Source organism: Aspergillus piperis (assembly GCF_003184755.1).
Source record: "Aspergillus piperis CBS 112811 unplaced genomic scaffold BO85scaffold_36, whole genome shotgun sequence".
Lineage (NCBI taxonomy): Eukaryota > Fungi > Ascomycota > Eurotiomycetes > Eurotiales > Aspergillaceae > Aspergillus > Aspergillus piperis.
The window spans coordinates 194,355-212,225 of record NW_020291626.1 but is presented as its reverse complement, the minus strand read 5'-3'; the positions used below and the strand labels follow the sequence as shown (position 1 = coordinate 212,225).

Here is a 17,871-nt window from a genome sequence, read left to right as displayed (position 1 = left end):
AAAACCAATACAAATTGTATGTTCTGGTAGGGACCGTTTGGGACTTTAGAAACATTGGAAGTATCTGTTCAGCCGGTACTGTGCTAATCTCAAGCTTCTACAATGGAAAAGAAGAAAGAGGATTTAGTTGGTCGGATTTTGATTCCATTGGGCGTCTAGGATGATCATTGAAAGCTGAAGTTCTCACTTCTTTTTCTGACTCCCCTGGCTTGGCATTTTGAAAACGAAATAGGAAGAATGAATAAAGAAAAGTAATTCTCTGTCCTAAACAAAGAAGAAAAGATAAAATGAAAGGAGAAGAAAGCAAAAAGAAATGATTGCGCCTGGGAATTATTGTGCACCCCAGGGCCGGTATTTGATGCTTTCAAGTAATCCAAAGAATGGTATACAGTTCTCTTTGCCAATGTGGCGTCCTATAATATTCCTTAAACTGTCTCGGAGGCCTAATCATGCTGGTCATCAATACGAGATTATTAAGTGTCTCTATTTGAACGAAAGCTCTTCGAGCCTTGACATGGCGTAATAGCCCCGACTATGACTATCAAAGACAATGATCTTCCGCTCTCTTTGTTGGTTCAGATAACATAGTACCACGACGCTGCGCTTTAATCTTCAATGACATACCGATGCATAAGGGAGGCCCTTGAATTGCACCATCTTGTTTCTCTATTCCGCATGCTATTCTGGATCGATATAGAACCGCGTTTGCTTTCGATAGCAGAAAGAAGCGAAGTCTTCTTAGCTACATGGTGTTAAACTCCCCCATACTTCCCACCATTTCTTCCCAGTTTTTCCCCTCATTGAACGCCCGGCTCTCGCTCAACTAGTACCCTCCACGACGAATCCTTTGGGCCTTGGTCCGTCATTTTCAACTCTCACTAAGACTTACTCAGAGGAGTACTTGCACAAAGTGAATATGGCAGAAGAACAGAGGTAAGTCGTGCGAAACGCTCAGATGAGCTTGGGGCAAAATTTAACTTGAGTATGTCAAATCCAAAAGGAGGCTCGAAGCCCTAGCTAGGAGTTTGGAGGAACGTGAAAGGTATGTGAATATGAATAGTCGACTTGAGAATGTAGGGTTGAGGTCTGACAAACACATTAGGGCCATTGAAGATGAACGAAGAGCCCTTGAACATGAACGAAGGGCCAATGAAGATGAACGAAGAGCCCTTGAAGCGGAAAGAACAGCACTTGAAGAGAAAGCGAGAGCAGATGAAGAAAAGAGCAGGCATCGCGACGAGTTACTCCGAGATACGACGTTCATCGAATTGATTCGACAATGCCATGAGTCTCTTTCGAAGTCCATGACACTCGGAACCAAGTCTAAATGTACGAGAGGGCCACCACATGAGGCCACTGGCAAGGTCTGCCCGGATCGATTCGAGCACTGGTCAGAGTTTTCGCGCAAGCAGGATGATATATATAGTGCTGTTTGCAAATTTCTCGAGCCAACTGACAATGATGGAAAGCGCCTTTTTGATTCGATAGATTCCATCGAAGTCTCTGGGAAACATATAAAAAAGAATGAGATAACGAGTGAAAAGGATATAGAACTCTATGAGCGCTTTGCGGTGGAAAACCATGTTGTCAGCATCATTGCTGAGCTCAGCAAAATCCCTGCTGCCCTGAATATTTCCACTTGAACTTTGAGGGTATCAAATACATGAACCACCTTTCCAATCTCAGATCATTCATGAAGGTTCTATGTAAGGAGAGAGGAGTTACACTGCCGATCACTTCCAGACCTGACTCAGTCTGCCTATGGTACGATGAGGAGGGAGAAAGGCTAGTCTTGACAGGGGAATATAAACCGCCCCACAAGTTACCCATGGATACCCTTCGCGCAGGCTTGAGGACGCATAACTTCTACGAGGAAATTGTTGGGAGCCATACTATCCTAACGGAAGAAACAGAAAGGATGAAATATAAGGCAGCCCGCCTGGCAGGCTCGGCGATAGTTCAGGAATATCATACAATGATATTGCTAGGGCTGGAGTACGGGTATGTGACCACTGGTTTGGGGATAGTTCTCCTGCGGGTGCCTTACGACAACCCACAAACTCTGCAATTCCACCTTCGCGAGCCCCATATGGAGGTCGATCAAGGGGGTGACAAGTGGTTCTTACGGCCTTTAACTTCCATTGCACGAGTGCTATGTTTAACACTTATGGGCTTTGGCTCGCAGCCCCGTGGCGTTGAATGGTCCGCTAAGACAAAGCCCACGCTGGAAACCTGGATCACAAGTTTTGACTTGACGTATATCAGTCAAAACAAAGGGGAACAAGCACCAAACGATCCTTCAGACAAAACATTCCTCCCCCCCCAGAAAGAGCAAAGTTGCGGCATCCGCAGGAAGAGGCAAAACTACCCGTTCACGAGCTCGCTGCAGCGAAAACCACATGAAATCCAAGCGAGAGGATACAGCAGACCCTGATCCCGACTCAGCCCCAGGACAAAAACGCCGCTTGATGGATACCACATCTTCTGCATTACCTGCCACTGAGAGACGCTCAAAGCGTCCCAAATATGCAGGAGGTGGATCCAAGAGTCGCCAGCGTCAGAGCCTACCATTCTGCACGCAAAATTGCCTTCGTGGCTTAAAAAGACGTGGCAAACTGGACAAAAATGGTCCAAACTTCCAGCTTCACCAGGAGAATGGGTCAACCCATCACCGTACAAACACCCGTGGGCTGGCCAAGTTGATCAAGGCTGCAATAGATGAGTGTCTTGACCGTGCAGAACCGATGGGAGGCTGTGGCCTGTCTGGTGCACCGTTTAAACTGACCTGCGTCAGGTATGGGTATACCATTGTTGGCAAAGGTACCACCTGCTACCTTTGGCCCCAGTTGAATGTGAAGCCGATATTTACCGAATGCTTGAGCCTGTACAGGGATCCGCAGTCCCAGTATATATCGGAAAGATTGACTTGCGCAGGATGTACTTTCTTCTCGGGGCGGGGCCTATCAGACACATGCTACTCATGGGATGGGGTGGAGAGAGTATTGACGAGGTCGAGGTTGACAGCCATATTTTACGACAAAGTGTAACTGAGTCCGCTAAAGATATCCAGTCTCTTGGCGTTCAACACCAAGACCTTGGATCAGGCAATATTCTCTGGAACTCGGAGCTGAGTCGGGCCATGATCATTGACTTTCATATGTGCACATTCGCCATGGAATTGGTCAAAAAGAAGCCAACGTGGCTCACTGACGAGAACTCCCAAATGGAATTGATTGAGAATGATCAGGAGCGCCGGCATTGTGAACACCATGGCGTATGCCTTCATCCCCCAGATGGAAAATGTCCAAACGTATTGTTGGACATATATTAATACCACCTCTACCAGCAGCATATGGATCTCTTCTACTAGAGTTCACGTGGAAGAGAATTAGGATTATCCGAATACCTGGTTATATGTCACTACGCGGAATTGTCGGGTGTTGGCTTGCTTTGACTCCCTCTTTTAATGAGTATAACAACATGAATGAACGGCTTCCATTGTCGTACTGCGGAAGTCCAGTTTTGGCTTCACAACATGTCTTGTTACTTTGAGACAATCGTATTCTTTTTTTTCCCTCCTCCTGGGTGAATATAAAATAGCTGTTGGATATACAATCAGAATGCTTTTCCTATCCTCATTGTTCGAAGAAAAAGGGGGAGTGTAACCATATCCACCCTAGTCATTTCTCGTGCCTCAACATCAGGCCCCATCACCTGCCTCTTCCTCTGTTACCAACGTCGAAATTTAGCGAGTGCCTAATACCGTCCCAACTTAGCCTAGTCCATAAGAATCCATCCTACTCTTGTCAACAATCCCCGGGAAGCCTCTCCTCCCCGGCTTTTCTCCGGGCGATTCAGACCCGCGGGGTACCGCGCAAATAGTACTGATTGGCCCGAGCCAGAAACCAACTGGAGCCCTCCGCATTCGGCTCAACCCGCCTATGCGGAGGAATGAGCCAATGGACACTAACAAACAACCGGTACTAGGGATATTAGGGGTCTGGGCGCGAAAGTGTGGTTGGTAGAAATGAGACTTGATGACGAGGCCGTAACTCGGGATTACTCTTTTTTGCTTACTGCTTTTTTCTTTCCTTTTTTTTTCTCCAAAGAGAAGTGGTGGGGGAATATAGCCTAAGTGGATTGGTCTGATTAAGTACTACACTGCATTATTTCCTTGGAATTACGGCGAAAGAGGGGGTGATGAGAGTAAGTGAGTAGCCAATCGTGCATTGTTTGCTCCTTCATGGCTGGCTAGCTTCCAGCCGTTCCGGATAGCCGGGCCTTTCTGTCTGTTTTTGCCTCCCCTTTGGTATTAGGTTCATCCATCCCCATTTGATATGATACTGTTTGCTCCACCACATGCGTTTGGCTTACGCCGAGGGAGTAGTCAGGGCCACATTGTCCGCATGGACCGCCTTCTCGGGAATCTTCTCGGTAGAATCAATCATCTCGCCCTGAAGCAGTGCCGTCAAGCCGATCTCGCGATCAATTTGTTGTCGGAGCGCCTCGTCTTCGGCGGCCATGCCCTCAGAGCCGAATAGTTCGTCCATCTCTTCCAGTGTGCGCCCCTTGGTTTCGGGAACGAAGAACCACACGTAGACCGCTCCGACTACGGTGATGCAGCCGAAGAAGATGAAGGTGCCGTAGGTGGAAGCGGCGATGAAGGGGGAGGTGGCTAGACCGACACCGAAGTTGTTGAGCTGGGAGTAGTCAGAATTAGTGTTTCTATGAAAGAAGTGGTACTGGATCACTTACCCAGTTGCTGCTTCCGCCGATACTGACGCCCTTGGCACGCATGCTGAGCGGGAAAACTTCGGATACCACGATCCATGCGCACGGACCTGTTTGGAATAGTAAGCATCACTGTTGATGAGAGCGGGTCATTGATCGGAGATCACGTACCCCATGAGTAGGCGAAGTTAATGATGAAGATCCACACGAACGCGACTGTCGCCCATCCTGCGCTCTTGTGCTCTCCAAATGTCCCCTCGTAGGAACCAATGAGACCCGCGCAGATGAAATGGCACGCTGCCATACCAATCGCACCGGCAAGCAGGATCTTCTTACGACCGATATTGTCGACCCAGAGAACAGCCGGGATCGTGAAGACAAACTCGAAGATACCCGCAACACCAGTAGCCAAGAGGGATGTTGTATTTCCTCCCAATTCAAGGCCTTCGAAGACTTGAGGCGCGTAGTAGTTAATGGCATTGATTCCGTTCCATTGTTGGAAAAGCATGATCAAGCACTAGATACGTCAGTAAATAAGATTTTTGAAGTTGGGGGTAGATCCAAGCATACCGCAACGGTGGTCCGCTTGAACAGCGACGGGTTTGTGATGAGCGAAAGGTAGTCGTGGAACCCAATCATGAAGTTACTCTTGAACGATCCATCCTGATATTGAGGGTACTTCTTCTTAGCAGTTTCCTCCTCAAACATCTTGAGCGACTTGATCTCCAAGTACTCGATGCGAACCAGAATGTCGTCGGTGGGGGCATCGCGAAGTCGGGCAAGAGTCTGCAGACATTCCTCGTCCCGTCCCTGGTTCATCAGATGACGAGGCGACTGAGGCATGAACAAAACCATTCCCGCAGCGAGGATCAGGGCCGGTAGGACTTGAATGCAAACGGGGATCTCCCAGGCCGCAATGGACTGGCCATCACCCGTCCCGCCAATGTAGTTGGTGCCGTAGCCAATCTGTCATAGTTAGCTTTTGACTCCACAAGATATAGATAGTATAACCTACCCAGAAGCTGACCATGATACCGAAGGTAATGGACAGCTGCTGCACGGCGACTAGAGAGCCACGAATTTCGGGGGGAGCCTAAATCGTCAACACTCGGAAACATGTGCCGGAAAGGCGCTGCGACGTACCAGCTCTGCGTTATACAGAGGAACAATCATACTCAGATTACCCACTCCCAGACCAGTAACAAACCGACCGGCAAAAACATAGCCTGCGTTTTTCGTACAAGCCTGGACAATCACACCGACGCAGAAGATGACCACAGCGACAACGACAGTCTGACGACGACCCATGGCATCGGCGAGATAACCGTTCAATAGTGTACCGACCCACGCTCCCAATTCCAGAATGGATGTAAGCATACCCTGCTTAAGACCGGTTCGCGCTGCATATCCGTCGGTCTTTACTTGTTAGTGTTGGTGTGAGACGAGGTGAAGAGATGGCATACCGCTTTGATGAAGGAGTTCATGGTAAGAATTTCGGAGAACATTCCCTGGTTGTCTTTCAAGCCCGTTAGCCAGGTCTTGTTGTCAATAAGCCAGATCAAACCTACATCCATAGACGAAACCACCCAGCGACGCGAAAAGCGCAATCGCAAAGGTCTTCTTGCTGCTCAGGAGCCCACGCCATCCGACGCGATTGCCGGCGAGCTCAGCACGCTTGCCGGACACGGCCTCAGCGCCCGCACCCATACCCATATTGAAGGATGGTATGAACAGTCACGGTACAAACCCTGCAGACGACCGATGATATGAGGAGAGAACAGTGTAATTCACAAGATATGTGAGTGACAGAAAGTAAGAGAACGAAGACCAACGATCGTCATCTCGCGGGGAGCATGCGACATAAAAACAACCGGACCAGGACGCAACGCCCGTCATTCGTCCCGTATAGCTATAGCTGCAGCATCATCCTTTCCTGACTGCTTTTGTTTTTTTGTTTAGGCTATTCCAATTTGAAACTAGATCAATGTCGCTACTGGCCGACATCGATGTCATGCAATTTCACGAAGTGTGTCCCATAGCCCCATGATTGGGTATTCAATTTAGCCAGACTTCATCCACCGGTGCCAGGCTAGCTGGGTCTGGTAAGGCGTGCTACAATCCTTTTACCCCAAGGATGCGATTCATCCCCGTGGGGCCAGTCGGATGCCATGGGGGCTATGATTAGGCATGGTTTGTCATCGGCGCGCAGGTTCGGCACTGTGGAGGTCGGATTGGATTATATCCGCCGGTTGGATACAAGCTTCGTGGCGGGCGGCCTGGCAATGGCTACGCCTGGCGGTGCTTGGCAAGCGCTAGCCGGGTGACACGGGTGAATGATGACATCAAGTACGTAGGTTGGGACAGAAAGGATATCGTGAAATGGCATGAAAGCAGCCGGTGGATTTTGCGGGGATGGGAGAAAAGAGGGGAACCATGGTAAGGGCGAGGGGGCACGACCACCACTGTCAATGGAAAAAGCGGAGGTAGAATATGGGGGAATGTACAGGACGGATCTGGAGAGCAGCAGTGAGACCAGACCATTCTCTGACAGGCAATGATGATCAGATTTAGCCGGATTTCCCCTACAACCCCCAAACTTGCAGCCATCAGGCCGGCACAACAGCCGGAAGTCAGCCCATGGTTAGGACAACTCTTTACCTCACTAGCTGGTCATGAAAACACCCATCGAGCGTTAGGCTCTGTTCTTAGACCACTGAGATGATGTCTGATCACCGGTTTGCCACGAGTTGAGCTTCTGCGACACGTGGAATGTCACCTCGCTACCACAGCCCATCCAGCGTCCAACGCTAAAAGCCCCTTGCGTCTTACACTCTGCGCTGGCGTATTCCGGCCACCCAACCGATCAGCGCCTGAATCCGCTCGGTCGCACTTGCGGAATGTACTGCCATGATTTCCGCTTCGCAGTCTGCTGCTTGCTCGAGCCGGCATCCTTCGCGCGACAGATAGCTCGGGCCACCGTCGAGAGAATCGGGGTTGCCAGGGTATGAGACCACCGACCTCCTGGTCCCGGCCGTTCCAGGTATTCAAGTCCGAAGCCAACAGCTGGTCGTGCCGTCAGCCGGGCCCACTTGTGACTCACGCGCCTTCCGTGACTTGGGGTAACATTCAAGCAACCCCAATCCATGGGTTTTTCTATGAGTTGGTGGTCAGATTGCGAGAGATGCATGCGATACATGTTTTAGATAGCGGAATAGTCGAGGTCACGGTGCCATGGGGAAAAAGGGGGTCAGCTCGGGGATCCCCACGGGGATGCCGGTGAGTGAACACAGTTTAGGTAGCCTCGGTTACCCTCCGAGAAGGGACAAGCGAGTCCCGGCTGCGATCATTCGCTTCTGGCGTCTCCGCTGCTTTAGTGCATTTCATTCGCTCAGTGTCATGCAAAGGAAGGTAAGACGGAGAGGACGGGAGTGTCGATGTTGGCCCGTTGTGAGAACGGTTGGCGTGATTTGGCTTGCGGCTCCCTCCACTCACTCTCAACACCCTCAGTTTTGGCGACATGCTTCTGGCACCATCTGCTAGCTCGCTTCTTTATTAAAAGACATTGAGTATTGATCCCAGTCACTGGGTGCCCCGCCAAGGAGTATTGGTGAGGTTCGAGGCAACAAAATCTTCCAGTATTAGCATCCAGTACGCCTGAATAGTATGGTCTCGAAATAGATACGAGCGCGCAAGAATATTGCAGGAAAAGAGGTGTAATACCTGTTCTTTGTCCTTCACCGACTTGCATTGAAACAGATATCTTCGACAAAGTCGCATCGTTTCTGTCGCATCTTCCTTCATAAGGAGTAACTGCTAGTCACCGCCGGGTTGAGGGTTTCCCCACTGCGGGTTTCCCTTCCCGGCCGATGCCCGCAGCACAACACAGTGAGTAGCGGAAAATGTGCAAATGATGTTCCGACTAGCTAGCTAGACCCTAATCTCAATTACAAGACGATCTCGCCGTGTACGTCATTTGCAGAAGCTGAAATGTCTAGAGTTTCATTAGGGTGTGTATATTTTTGCTCGGGCATATTACTAGCGTACCAACCTCACCACTACAACGTCCTAACACTAGTTCTAATGGCACTGGCCCTGCCATTTCGCACTTACTCCTGGCCTATTACAGCATGGAAACTATATGGTTCTACCAAGGTTACACTACACCTATCTCCACCTGCCTGTCCTCGGACTTAAGAAGGAGGGTGATTACAGCTCGACCTGCATGCAATGAACTTAGTCTGTGCACCATGGTAACATCAAGCTCATTCCATCGGAGCTGTCTATAAATCCGGAACTAATGCGGTCTATGCTAGTACATTTCGTGATATAGTTTGCGAGGCCGGCATATGTCCGATATTGGAGCGATCAGCGGCCCAAGCGCCTTACCAGCTGTGACAGGAAGCAACTGGCACCGGAAATTGTCTTAAGCGTATAATTCCACACTACGTTCTCCGGAAACTCCCTTACTGCTACATTGCGACGCTTTTCAACTAATATCAACTGTCTTACTAGATCAGCATTGAGCACAGGACACATATTGGAGAAAAAGTGGGATCATTTTTGGAAGATACAGCATAAGCCAACAAGAGTATACAACTTCCAAGTATATTACAGCTTTTCAATATCTTTCCCTCTAGGCAATCATTATTTCTATATATCACCCACGCGCTAATGTTAGTTCGTGTGTCTGTGCCACGGGGAGAAACAGTGACACAACAAGAAGCTAGGGCTATCCTGCTATCTCCGCAGCAAGGTCCCATGGAAGTCAAATTTTCGAGGTCAAGCAGCTGCCCATGGATTCCGAACGGAAAGCGAACCAGGTATTTGGGAGCTTTCATACACCGATCCCCTAATTGTCTGGACCACATTGATGACACAAACCAGGTTACTGGCAATGGACCGGCGTGGTAACGGGAGTAATTCCGGTTATCAGATGCATCATGTACTTTTGATATCTTCAGAAACCTAGCCAGGCGTATTGCCGGTGTTGTCACAGCTACATGGCCGTCTGAAGGTACGATGGACCGAACGGAGATAATGAACTTCATGTTATATGGTAGTCATTCGCTAGGGAATGACTGTCTGAAGGTAGATGAGAGACCGGTATCTAAAGTACCAATTCCTTCGCAACATCTTATGATAAGTGACATGGAGAGTATAGTATATATTTCATGTGCTGAAGTGCTATATCACAGGAAATATTCAAGGTTCTGACCGCTTGTGGTAAGCTGTCAAAGAATAAGCATCACGCCCTAGCCGTACGCAATTCTCGAAGAAGGCGACAGATAGCCTACAGCCCACATCAAAAACTAGACGTTCACGACATTTTGGATCATGAATGCCCTTGATGCTATTCCGATCGCTATACAACTCCATCTCTATGAAATAGTGGTGTTCTAACTCATCAGCATGACAGTTAAGCTTCCCGTGAGCGCCGACCCGGCACACATGGTCACCCGTATCGACAGGGATGTTGATAGCTAGAATGCCAACTCACAAACACCAGTTCAACTCCAGCAAATGCAAGCCAATTGCATCCAATCTATAAGCGCTCTCAAGTCAACAAAAGCCCCAACAAAGATTGTCGCGACGTTGCAAAATTGCCATCCGCCTTCCCACCATGAGAGAACCTTTGTCTCTGCGAGACAGACACCATAACGGGCAGGACCGAAAAACCTCATTGCAGCTAACATGCCCAAATACGCTGTTTTAGGCTCAACCGGCAACTGCGGCACCGCGCTCCTCGAGATCCTCATCAAGCGACTAGACGCACACATCAACGCATACTGCCGCGACAAAGCTAGACTCTTACGTCTTATGCCCGAAGTCATTGAGAATGAAGACAAGATAACCATATTCGAGGGTAGCATCCACGACGAAAAGCTTCTGGGTGCATGCATGTACGACTGCCACGCCGTCTTTCTTGTCGTCTCCACAAACGACAATATCCCAGGCTGTCGACTGGGACAGGATACGGCCACGACAGTCATTAGCGCCCTGCAAGCCCTAAATCAAGCAGCAAAAAACGTGTTACTCTCGTCTGCTTCATTGGATGAGCAGTTATCGCGCCATGTCCCGGTCCTACTTAAGGAAGTTCTACTTCGCTCCGCCTCGTTCGTGTATGACGACCTGGCTCAAACGGAACGTATCCTGCGCAAGGAAGCGGCGTGGCTGACTACTATCTTCGCCCAGTTCCAGTCTTCCTTGTAAAAGATACCCCATGCCTCGGTGGGATTTACGTGCTCATTCTGCAATTTCCCACATGCCAGTTTTGGAAGTTGTTGAACAATCAAGGTGCTATTTGGGGCAATGTACTGAGGATTGTTGAAGAAGTCCATCATGAGTCGTGGGCCGATAGGCGGGGAAAGCTTCGGAGGAATCGGACGGCAGTCGTATTCCTTTCCTTTAGGGAGGACAGGTTGCTCGGGAGGCACGCAGACACAAGGTCTGCCCGTTTCGCAGATTTCTTCGTGGCATCGAACATCGATGTAGCGGCTTCCGCCATAGGCAAACTGGTGCGTCGTCAGCATATGTGGAGTGTCGGGACATGTCCGTCTTACCTTCATAAAATGGATACTATGCAAAGTCTTCAGAGACCATATGGGTCTTAGTCGTCCTCGGTGCTCATGGTAGATACGGCGTAATGTGTGGAACAATTGCCGATCATCTGCGACGCCTATGATAGACTCTTGGCGAAGCTCTACTGTATATCGGCCATTTTCCAGACATGACAGGAGAAGTGGAGGATGAGAGACCATTTCACCCAGTTCAACATCCGCTTGGCTGTCGCTAGTGGGTATAACATTCGAGCCTTGTAACTGATCCGTGAAATCACTCGAGGGAGGATGTTGCGTCGGTGATGCGCTCGAGATTGAATTATTGGAGGAGGTGGAGCTTGCTGGGACTTGCTGGCTACCACCACTCATATTGGAAGTGGTGATATACGCTGATGACCTCAAGAATGCCTTCATGTCTTCCAAAGCACCTGGGACATGCTCAACATAATCATCATACAGCCATTTACCCGGACCCTATGAGACGTCAATTGCAAAGGACACCGGCTTGTGGTTATAGGTGTTGATTACTCACATTCTTCCATCTGATCCGTGTGTGGCCTCGTCGAGTGTCGCTTTCCCCGAGGCCGATACGAGACAGACTTTTTAGTGTTCCATGGTAGGTCCTGGACAGCAAAGATGTAGTAGGTGATGGGCCTTCAGGTAAGGTTACAGCAGTTATTCTCTGCACTTCAGGAGCATTGTTAAAATATTCCTTCGGCGTTACGGCACTCAGGGAGACTTCATCTTCCAACAAACCCAATTTATTCTGCGTCGCTGTACCCCCACCACGATTCCCTGTCTCATCCGCGGAATATGAGGTAGGCGTTGGAAAATTATCTTTCTGTTTGTTATACCCATCCAAGTGCCGCTTAGTGACAGTATCCTGCAGGTTGTCCAGTCCAGATAGCTCAGGAGATTCAGTCATATAATCAACCAATCCACTTGACAGTTGATGGCCTGACCTCACAAGCGCTTCCGCTTGAACAGTATCAGCGTCTGCATACCGATACGTAGGTTCTCCTTCTAGTGGCCGACACATAGCTAGAAGTCTTTCCGCCAAACGCCTTGCATCATACTCAATAACTGGAAGCTGGCTTTCTGGCAAGACATAATCATAAGCTTGCAGTTGACGGATAAATCTATGCTCTCTCGTCGTTCTCCACTGCCGGAGTGTTTCTAAAGTGTTCCTCAAGCTGTAGGGACTTCTGACCTGTCGAGGCTCGGCAGATACCGTACTTGCGACACTGTCACATCAGCAGATGATTCGGCTAGATTGAAGGTTAAGTTGGTTCAAACCCTATCGGTCTTGTACTCAAGACGGCTTGTCGCGCGGGAGAATAGTAATCTTGACTGCCGTTTTGTATCGATCCTAATGTGTGCGAGATGCCATCGGACGGGTTCGGTCGACGGCTGTAGGGTTAGCTGCACGTTCGGTACTGCGTTCCATGGCCTCATCGGCGGCCATCTGTACCAGAGACTGAAGATAAATACTCCTGACTGCTCGCTCTTCGTTCGATGGGCCTGTGGCAGTCTCTGAAATCCGAGTTTCGGACACGTCGCTCGGATTTGGGGACATCGTCTGGGGTGTCAACCAATTTTATGGTGTCTCAATCTGGAAGGCGCTGTTGGCTAAGTATCAGACCAATCAATCGCGAAATTGAAAGCTAGCACTGTTCAAGGATTGGTGCAAATAAGGAGATTCAATCTCGTAAAACACTTGAGCATAGGAGAAAGTGAAGAAAGAATTGTGGAAATGAGAATGGGGGAGAATTGCAAGAAATAAATGAAGGGGGGCGTTGATTGGGCTGCATCGAGGCGGTGCTTGGACAGCTAGTACTCATTCTCGCCCAATAACCATCCATCTGCTCCCGCGTACAATGTGGCGGAGCGCCCACAGGAAAACTTGAACATTGCATGGGTCAGCCTGGTCGACAGTTCGCAAAATGCATCAAATAATTGGTCAAGGAGGCCGGTCAGTCTATGTCGCTCGATATCCTACAGACTTTTCTGACCCTTCCCGCTCTTCCTATCCGGGATACCGCCATTTAGACCACCCATAAGTAACCAAATGCTTAAATTTAAAGTACGCAAAGTTAGATATGTGGACCTCTACGTGGGAGGCGACGTATGATGGCCCGAATAAGGTGGTTTTTATGATGGTAGGTTACCGGATAGACTCTACATTCATTAAGCTGGTATGGAGATTTCTGAGAATCAGGCGTCTTTTTCAAAGCTTCCCGGTAGTATGCGATGCACTGGCTTTCCTGGTTAGCCCCGATGTATGTTGCTCACTATGCTCCACAGATTTCGCAGCAAAACAACTGCAAGGAAGGTCTTCAGTCTCCATATCAACATCCATTATGTTATCACCCAGTGTTGAGGTAGTAGAGAGCTCAGTGTCATTCGACTGTGTCTGACCCGGAGCCACTAGCTGATTAGAAGGAACGGAGCTGGCCGATGCATTGCCTTGGCCACTGTCCAGATCAGAGGCGGTCATAATTCTGCGTTGTTTTAGGAACTCATACACGCACATGAGGTCGTATAGCGTATACTCTTGCCCTTCGGGAAAATATGGCTTCGAACCCTGCTCCATGTTAGCAACCCCACGCTGACGATCATGCTAACCTTACATTGTCTGATCTGACTAGCATATACTCAAGGGGCAAATCACTCTCAGCTAGTCCTAGACTTGCAAGCATCGCCAGTATCCGCCGGTACATATCGTCTCCTTCTGATTGGTTTTCCATTGTGCTGGATGAGATAATGCTGATGTACGTATGAGTGGGACATGTATTCGCAATCTCGTAGAGAGCACCCTGCATCCTGCATAGTTGACCATGATATATTCATAGTAATACACTCGTTAAGATGACTAAGGGGGGCTTGATGCACATCTCGTTCAGAGGCGTCCTATGTGACTCTGCCCCCGGGCCCCTTTGTTCTATGTTGAGAGTACTATGAACCGGAGGTTTCCGAATATGCAATGATTTGGCTCGGTTTGGCCCCAATGAGGCGCGCCACAACCCTTGAACGACTTGATAGACTAGGAACTTATATCCTGTACGCTGGGATTCTACACACTGAGAGGAGAGGCGCTGGGAGGTTGGATGCCGGTATTTTGCGTGCCGGCAGCTGTGCTACATGACGTGGAATTGATTATACATTTGGCCTCTTCCTCTAGAATTAGAATTCACAGTAAAAGTTGAGTTATTATAACTATTGAACAAATCAGAGCCTAATGCAACCACTTAATAAGCATATTGTAAGCGGTATCATATTGGCCTTGGCTCTTTCCTGAGGCGGTATTTTCGGAAAGCAAGCTTTGAAGACGTTGTTTCCGGATATTGTGTCACACAAACGGCATAATGCCTTGCTCTACCCACACTTACGATGCATCTAATACGCATCATGCGATGTATGATCACCTTTGTACTACTGTGAAACATTCATGCCGTCCCAGGCCTATTAAGCGTCCGATACCCACCAGATGACACATCTACTACCGCTTATACTGCAACCGTTGGTTTCTTCATCCCCGGATCATAACATTCTGGGCAGGTCATGTGCAAAATCAATAGCATTCTCGAGCTACACAGCAAGTTTTCTGGACATAAAATCCCTCAAAACCTATTACCTATCCGTATACCCGACGCAGGACTGCTCAGACCTAGTGCCTCACCCTCACAGACGCATTCCCGGCAGCAGAGCTCCCCATAACACTACCAACAAACACATTGAAGTTGTAATACTTGCTCCGATCGGCCACGTCCAGACCACCCTTCCCACTCAGAATAACCTGTCCATTCCGACTAACCTGGAACGTCTGGGCTCCTATTCCCATCGTCACATTCGTTGTCACAATGCCAGCGGGCACATCAACCTTGACAGGACCGTTCGACCCGCTTGTCACTGTCAATGTCGCAGGGCTATTCAACATCGTCGCCACAAAAATACTATCACTAAGCATCTGGAATCCATTTGGCGCAGGCATACTATCCTCGGGGCAGTTCACCCCCTTTGGCGTGGGCCGATACCAGTACACCAGCCCTTCCTGATTGATGGTGGGCTTGCTATCTCCAGCTTTGTATGCGGCGATGTAAGGCTTATAAAGGTCGCGCCAGGCATCGTGTGGCATGCCCTTGGCCCATTTCGAAGAGCCATCGTCGCTGTGGTTGGCGCTGTAGGGACCGATATAGTGGGATTCGCCGTAGTCTGGGATAGATGTTATTCTACTAGTTATTATCGTAACAGAGTGGTCCATCTCCTTACCGTTCCACGAGATTATTTCGACAAGACTTGGCTTCATGGTTAGCATCTGCTCCCAACGCAGGGTGGGCAGGTTCTCGCATATGAACACCCAGTTCTTGCTGTTGAAGTGCGTAGCAAACCATGGTGAAACCGCTAGCAGACCTTAGCATGGCACAGTGTATTTTGTTGAGGAGCAACTCACGCGCCATATATGTTGTGCCCGCGAGATCTTTGATAAATCGGTCATCCCAGATTGTTGTCATTGGCCCTTTGATGATGCTGTTGCCCCCGTCTGTTGGCCAGGCGTACCATGAAAAAGCTCCATCGGCGCCCCGTTGGGCATTGCTGGAAGAAGCAGCAGGATCCTGGAGGTTAGGCACGGCATGGAGAGGATGAGAGGTAGCTTGCTTGACAGGGCTCCAGTTGAAGCTGTCCCCGACGAAGGTGCTCACGACTGCCCCGCCGCGGTATTGCATCTGCGCTGGGTGGCTCGCGTATTGTTGCATGTAAGCAGTGATCTTGGCCGTGTCGCCGTTGCTCCAGTAGGCGAAGTCAAACGAGATGAATACTTTGAAATTGACTTGTTGGGCAGCTTGGTATGCGAGGGCGAGCTGCGTCGGGGTGTACTTGTCAATGCTGGCGCAATTGAGTGCGAATGCATCGATCCCGATGGCTTGTGCGGCTTTCATGTCGGTGATCCAGTCTTTCAGTTGATAGTTCTCGACGATGCCGACCTATCATGGTTAGCATTGGTATCCCGAAAGCTCAGTATGGTGACTGTCCACGGACCATGAAATGGGCGAAGACATATTTGGGCTCAGACTGGGGCTCGGTGAGTCCGACATCGAGAGCCGGGGCTCCCAAGACCGGATTAAGAATGCTCGCCGCAATGGCAGCAAGAACGACAAGAGACTTCGCCAGCATCATTGGTGAGAATTAGCATATAAATCCCTATCGATACGGTGTAAATGTAGCATCTCAACAGATCCGAGATAGTGCCTGTGACGCCGATTTTATAGGCCGGATTTCCTCACAAATCACCCAGCGCCTGTTACCATTCACCAATCTCTAGGCATCCTACCCCGTGCCTGAAGATTCATACCCCAGACGGAGAATAAATCCCATTGTAGGCTTCTTCGGAGTGCAACTCTGCAACAGTAACTTCCCGCTCGGAAAATAATTAAGGTTGTGTTATGCATCGAGCGTTGTGTTACCTGCAGTGGCAAGTAACTGCCCGAAGCCTTTGTGTAATTTCTCCTCTGGGGTTAGTATAGGTAGTACACCGGATGCATCCATCCTAATCCAGGTTGCACTCGGGACTTTACGTCCACTTGGGGTTGCTTGAATGGCTCCTGACCTGATCACATTCATAGGTTTCAACGGTTATTGCCGATGGGGTTGGTCAACTTCTACAATGTGTTGGGATATGATGGGGAGGGCCATTGGGGAAGAAGGTGACATATTGTAGACCGAGGAGGAGCCGTCACTGTCCAGATACTATCCCGGGCAGTATTAAGTAGGTCCCGTAGTCGAATCATTAGCCCTGCTACAGTGAATGTTGATACATAGTGGCCTAAGGAGCTTTCGACATACATCCGCCCTGGGTGTCAGTAGTCTCCTCTTTGATCCGATATCCCGAAGGTTAGCTGCTTCGATCGAGTGAAAATTTGATAGCAATAACCTAGTAAGTATAATCTTGGTAAAAAGTCGAGAGTGACAATGAAGCACCAAAAATTATAGGATGTTGCGTTACATTGACCTGGATCATTGTGGAGCCGAACTATTGAGTGTTCGGGCCTCAACAATTCTAGTCTAGCTGTGATGTGTTTATTATTGTAAATGTATCTAGTTAAAAAGTTGTAGTATACAGAAAAGAAAAGAGCGTTGTCTGACAATAGAGCAATGTATACTCGTACTGTGTAGCAATACAGGAAATAGTGCGTGGAATTCAGCGAATGGGCGGATGGGTAATATGAGTGGTAGAATCTGATCACGTGATCGGGCAATCACATTCCCCAATTCGAAAATAGGTCTTGCCAAGTACAGTAGTCTAGATGCCTGATGAGGAAGGCCTGCCTGCGGCCGGAACAAGGTCGGCCCGCAGTCCGAGCTCCTTCCTGGAAACTCCCAGCCTCCCCTCTTGGCACCTTCCCTCCCTGGTCTCTCTGGCCATCTCATATCTCACGTTCTCCTCCCACCACCATCAACACCATCAACACCAACATCGCCATCATCGCCATCATCGCCAGCATCGCCATCCTTCCCATCGGTCCCATTATCACCATATTTCTGTAGTAAAGGAAGTACGTGTTTCTTGCTGTCCTCGCCGCCAGTC

General features: G+C 49.2%; 7 protein-coding genes across 7 annotated transcripts; 2 read left to right on the top strand and 5 right to left on the bottom strand.

Annotated features, from left to right (window-relative positions):
* Positions 1-916: 916 nt before the first annotated feature.
* On the top strand, positions 917-3,392 carry BO85DRAFT_464313 (uncharacterized protein; the record flags this gene model as incomplete). Its single annotated transcript, XM_025661977.1, has 7 exons — positions 917-933; positions 1,103-1,390; positions 1,427-1,586; positions 1,652-2,256; positions 2,327-2,852; positions 2,882-3,198; positions 3,347-3,392. The coding sequence occupies 7 exons, from the start codon at positions 917-919 to the stop codon at positions 3,390-3,392; spliced, it is 1,959 nt and encodes a 652-aa protein (XP_025509976.1).
* Positions 3,393-4,370: 978 nt separating this feature from the next.
* Positions 4,371-6,444, bottom strand: BO85DRAFT_493461 (putative MFS monosaccharide transporter; the record flags this gene model as incomplete). The annotated part of the gene is made up of 8 exons (XM_025663830.1): positions 4,371-4,700; positions 4,756-4,841; positions 4,903-5,248; positions 5,302-5,697; positions 5,747-5,824; positions 5,875-6,147; positions 6,195-6,247; positions 6,300-6,444. 8 exons carry the CDS (start codon positions 6,442-6,444, stop codon positions 4,371-4,373), a joined length of 1,707 nt encoding a protein of 568 aa, XP_025509975.1.
* A 978-nt stretch (positions 6,445-7,422) lies between these two features.
* On the bottom strand, positions 7,423-8,078 carry BO85DRAFT_473016 (uncharacterized protein; the record flags this gene model as incomplete). Its single annotated transcript, XM_025662597.1, has 3 exons — positions 7,423-7,568; positions 7,626-7,835; positions 8,041-8,078. The coding sequence occupies 3 exons, from the start codon at positions 8,076-8,078 to the stop codon at positions 7,424-7,426; spliced, it is 393 nt and encodes a 130-aa protein (XP_025509974.1).
* Positions 8,079-9,097: 1,019 nt separating this feature from the next.
* On the top strand, positions 9,098-9,765 carry BO85DRAFT_454373 (uncharacterized protein). The gene is made up of 3 exons (XM_025661271.1): positions 9,098-9,160; positions 9,244-9,551; positions 9,616-9,765. The coding sequence occupies exons 2-3, from the start codon at positions 9,403-9,405 to the stop codon at positions 9,698-9,700; spliced, it is 234 nt and encodes a 77-aa protein (XP_025509973.1). The 5' UTR covers positions 9,098-9,160; positions 9,244-9,402; the 3' UTR covers positions 9,701-9,765.
* A 1,100-nt stretch (positions 9,766-10,865) lies between these two features.
* Positions 10,866-12,327, bottom strand: BO85DRAFT_384926 (uncharacterized protein; the record flags this gene model as incomplete). The annotated part of the gene is made up of 2 exons (XM_025656568.1): positions 10,866-11,762; positions 11,821-12,327. 2 exons carry the CDS (start codon positions 12,325-12,327, stop codon positions 10,866-10,868), a joined length of 1,404 nt encoding a protein of 467 aa, XP_025509972.1.
* Positions 12,328-13,515: 1,188 nt separating this feature from the next.
* On the bottom strand, positions 13,516-14,035 carry BO85DRAFT_508404 (uncharacterized protein; the record flags this gene model as incomplete). Its single annotated transcript, XM_025664468.1, has 2 exons — positions 13,516-13,875; positions 13,919-14,035. 2 exons carry the CDS (start codon positions 14,033-14,035, stop codon positions 13,516-13,518), a joined length of 477 nt encoding a protein of 158 aa, XP_025509971.1.
* Positions 14,036-14,828: 793 nt separating this feature from the next.
* Positions 14,829-16,470, bottom strand: BO85DRAFT_508398 (glycoside hydrolase family 71 protein; the record flags this gene model as incomplete). Its single annotated transcript, XM_025664467.1, has 5 exons — positions 16,326-16,470; positions 15,739-16,270; positions 15,558-15,689; positions 14,968-15,500; positions 14,829-14,876 (listed from the first exon to the last, which is right to left on the bottom strand). Exons 1-5 carry the CDS (start codon positions 16,461-16,463, stop codon positions 14,829-14,831), a joined length of 1,383 nt encoding a protein of 460 aa, XP_025509970.1. The 5' UTR covers positions 16,464-16,470.
* Between the last annotated feature and the right edge of the window lie 1,401 nt (positions 16,471-17,871).

Bases quoted from the DNA above. Each gene is read 5' to 3' on its own strand.
- BO85DRAFT_454373 (XM_025661271.1), top strand. From the start codon at position 9,403: ATGTTAGTTCGTGTGTCTGTGCCACGGGGAGAAACAGTGACACAACAA. The intron at 9,552-9,615 runs GTATTTGGGAGC...GACACAAACCAG, and splicing joins CCGAACGGAAAGCGAACCAG to GTTACTGGCAATGGACCGGC.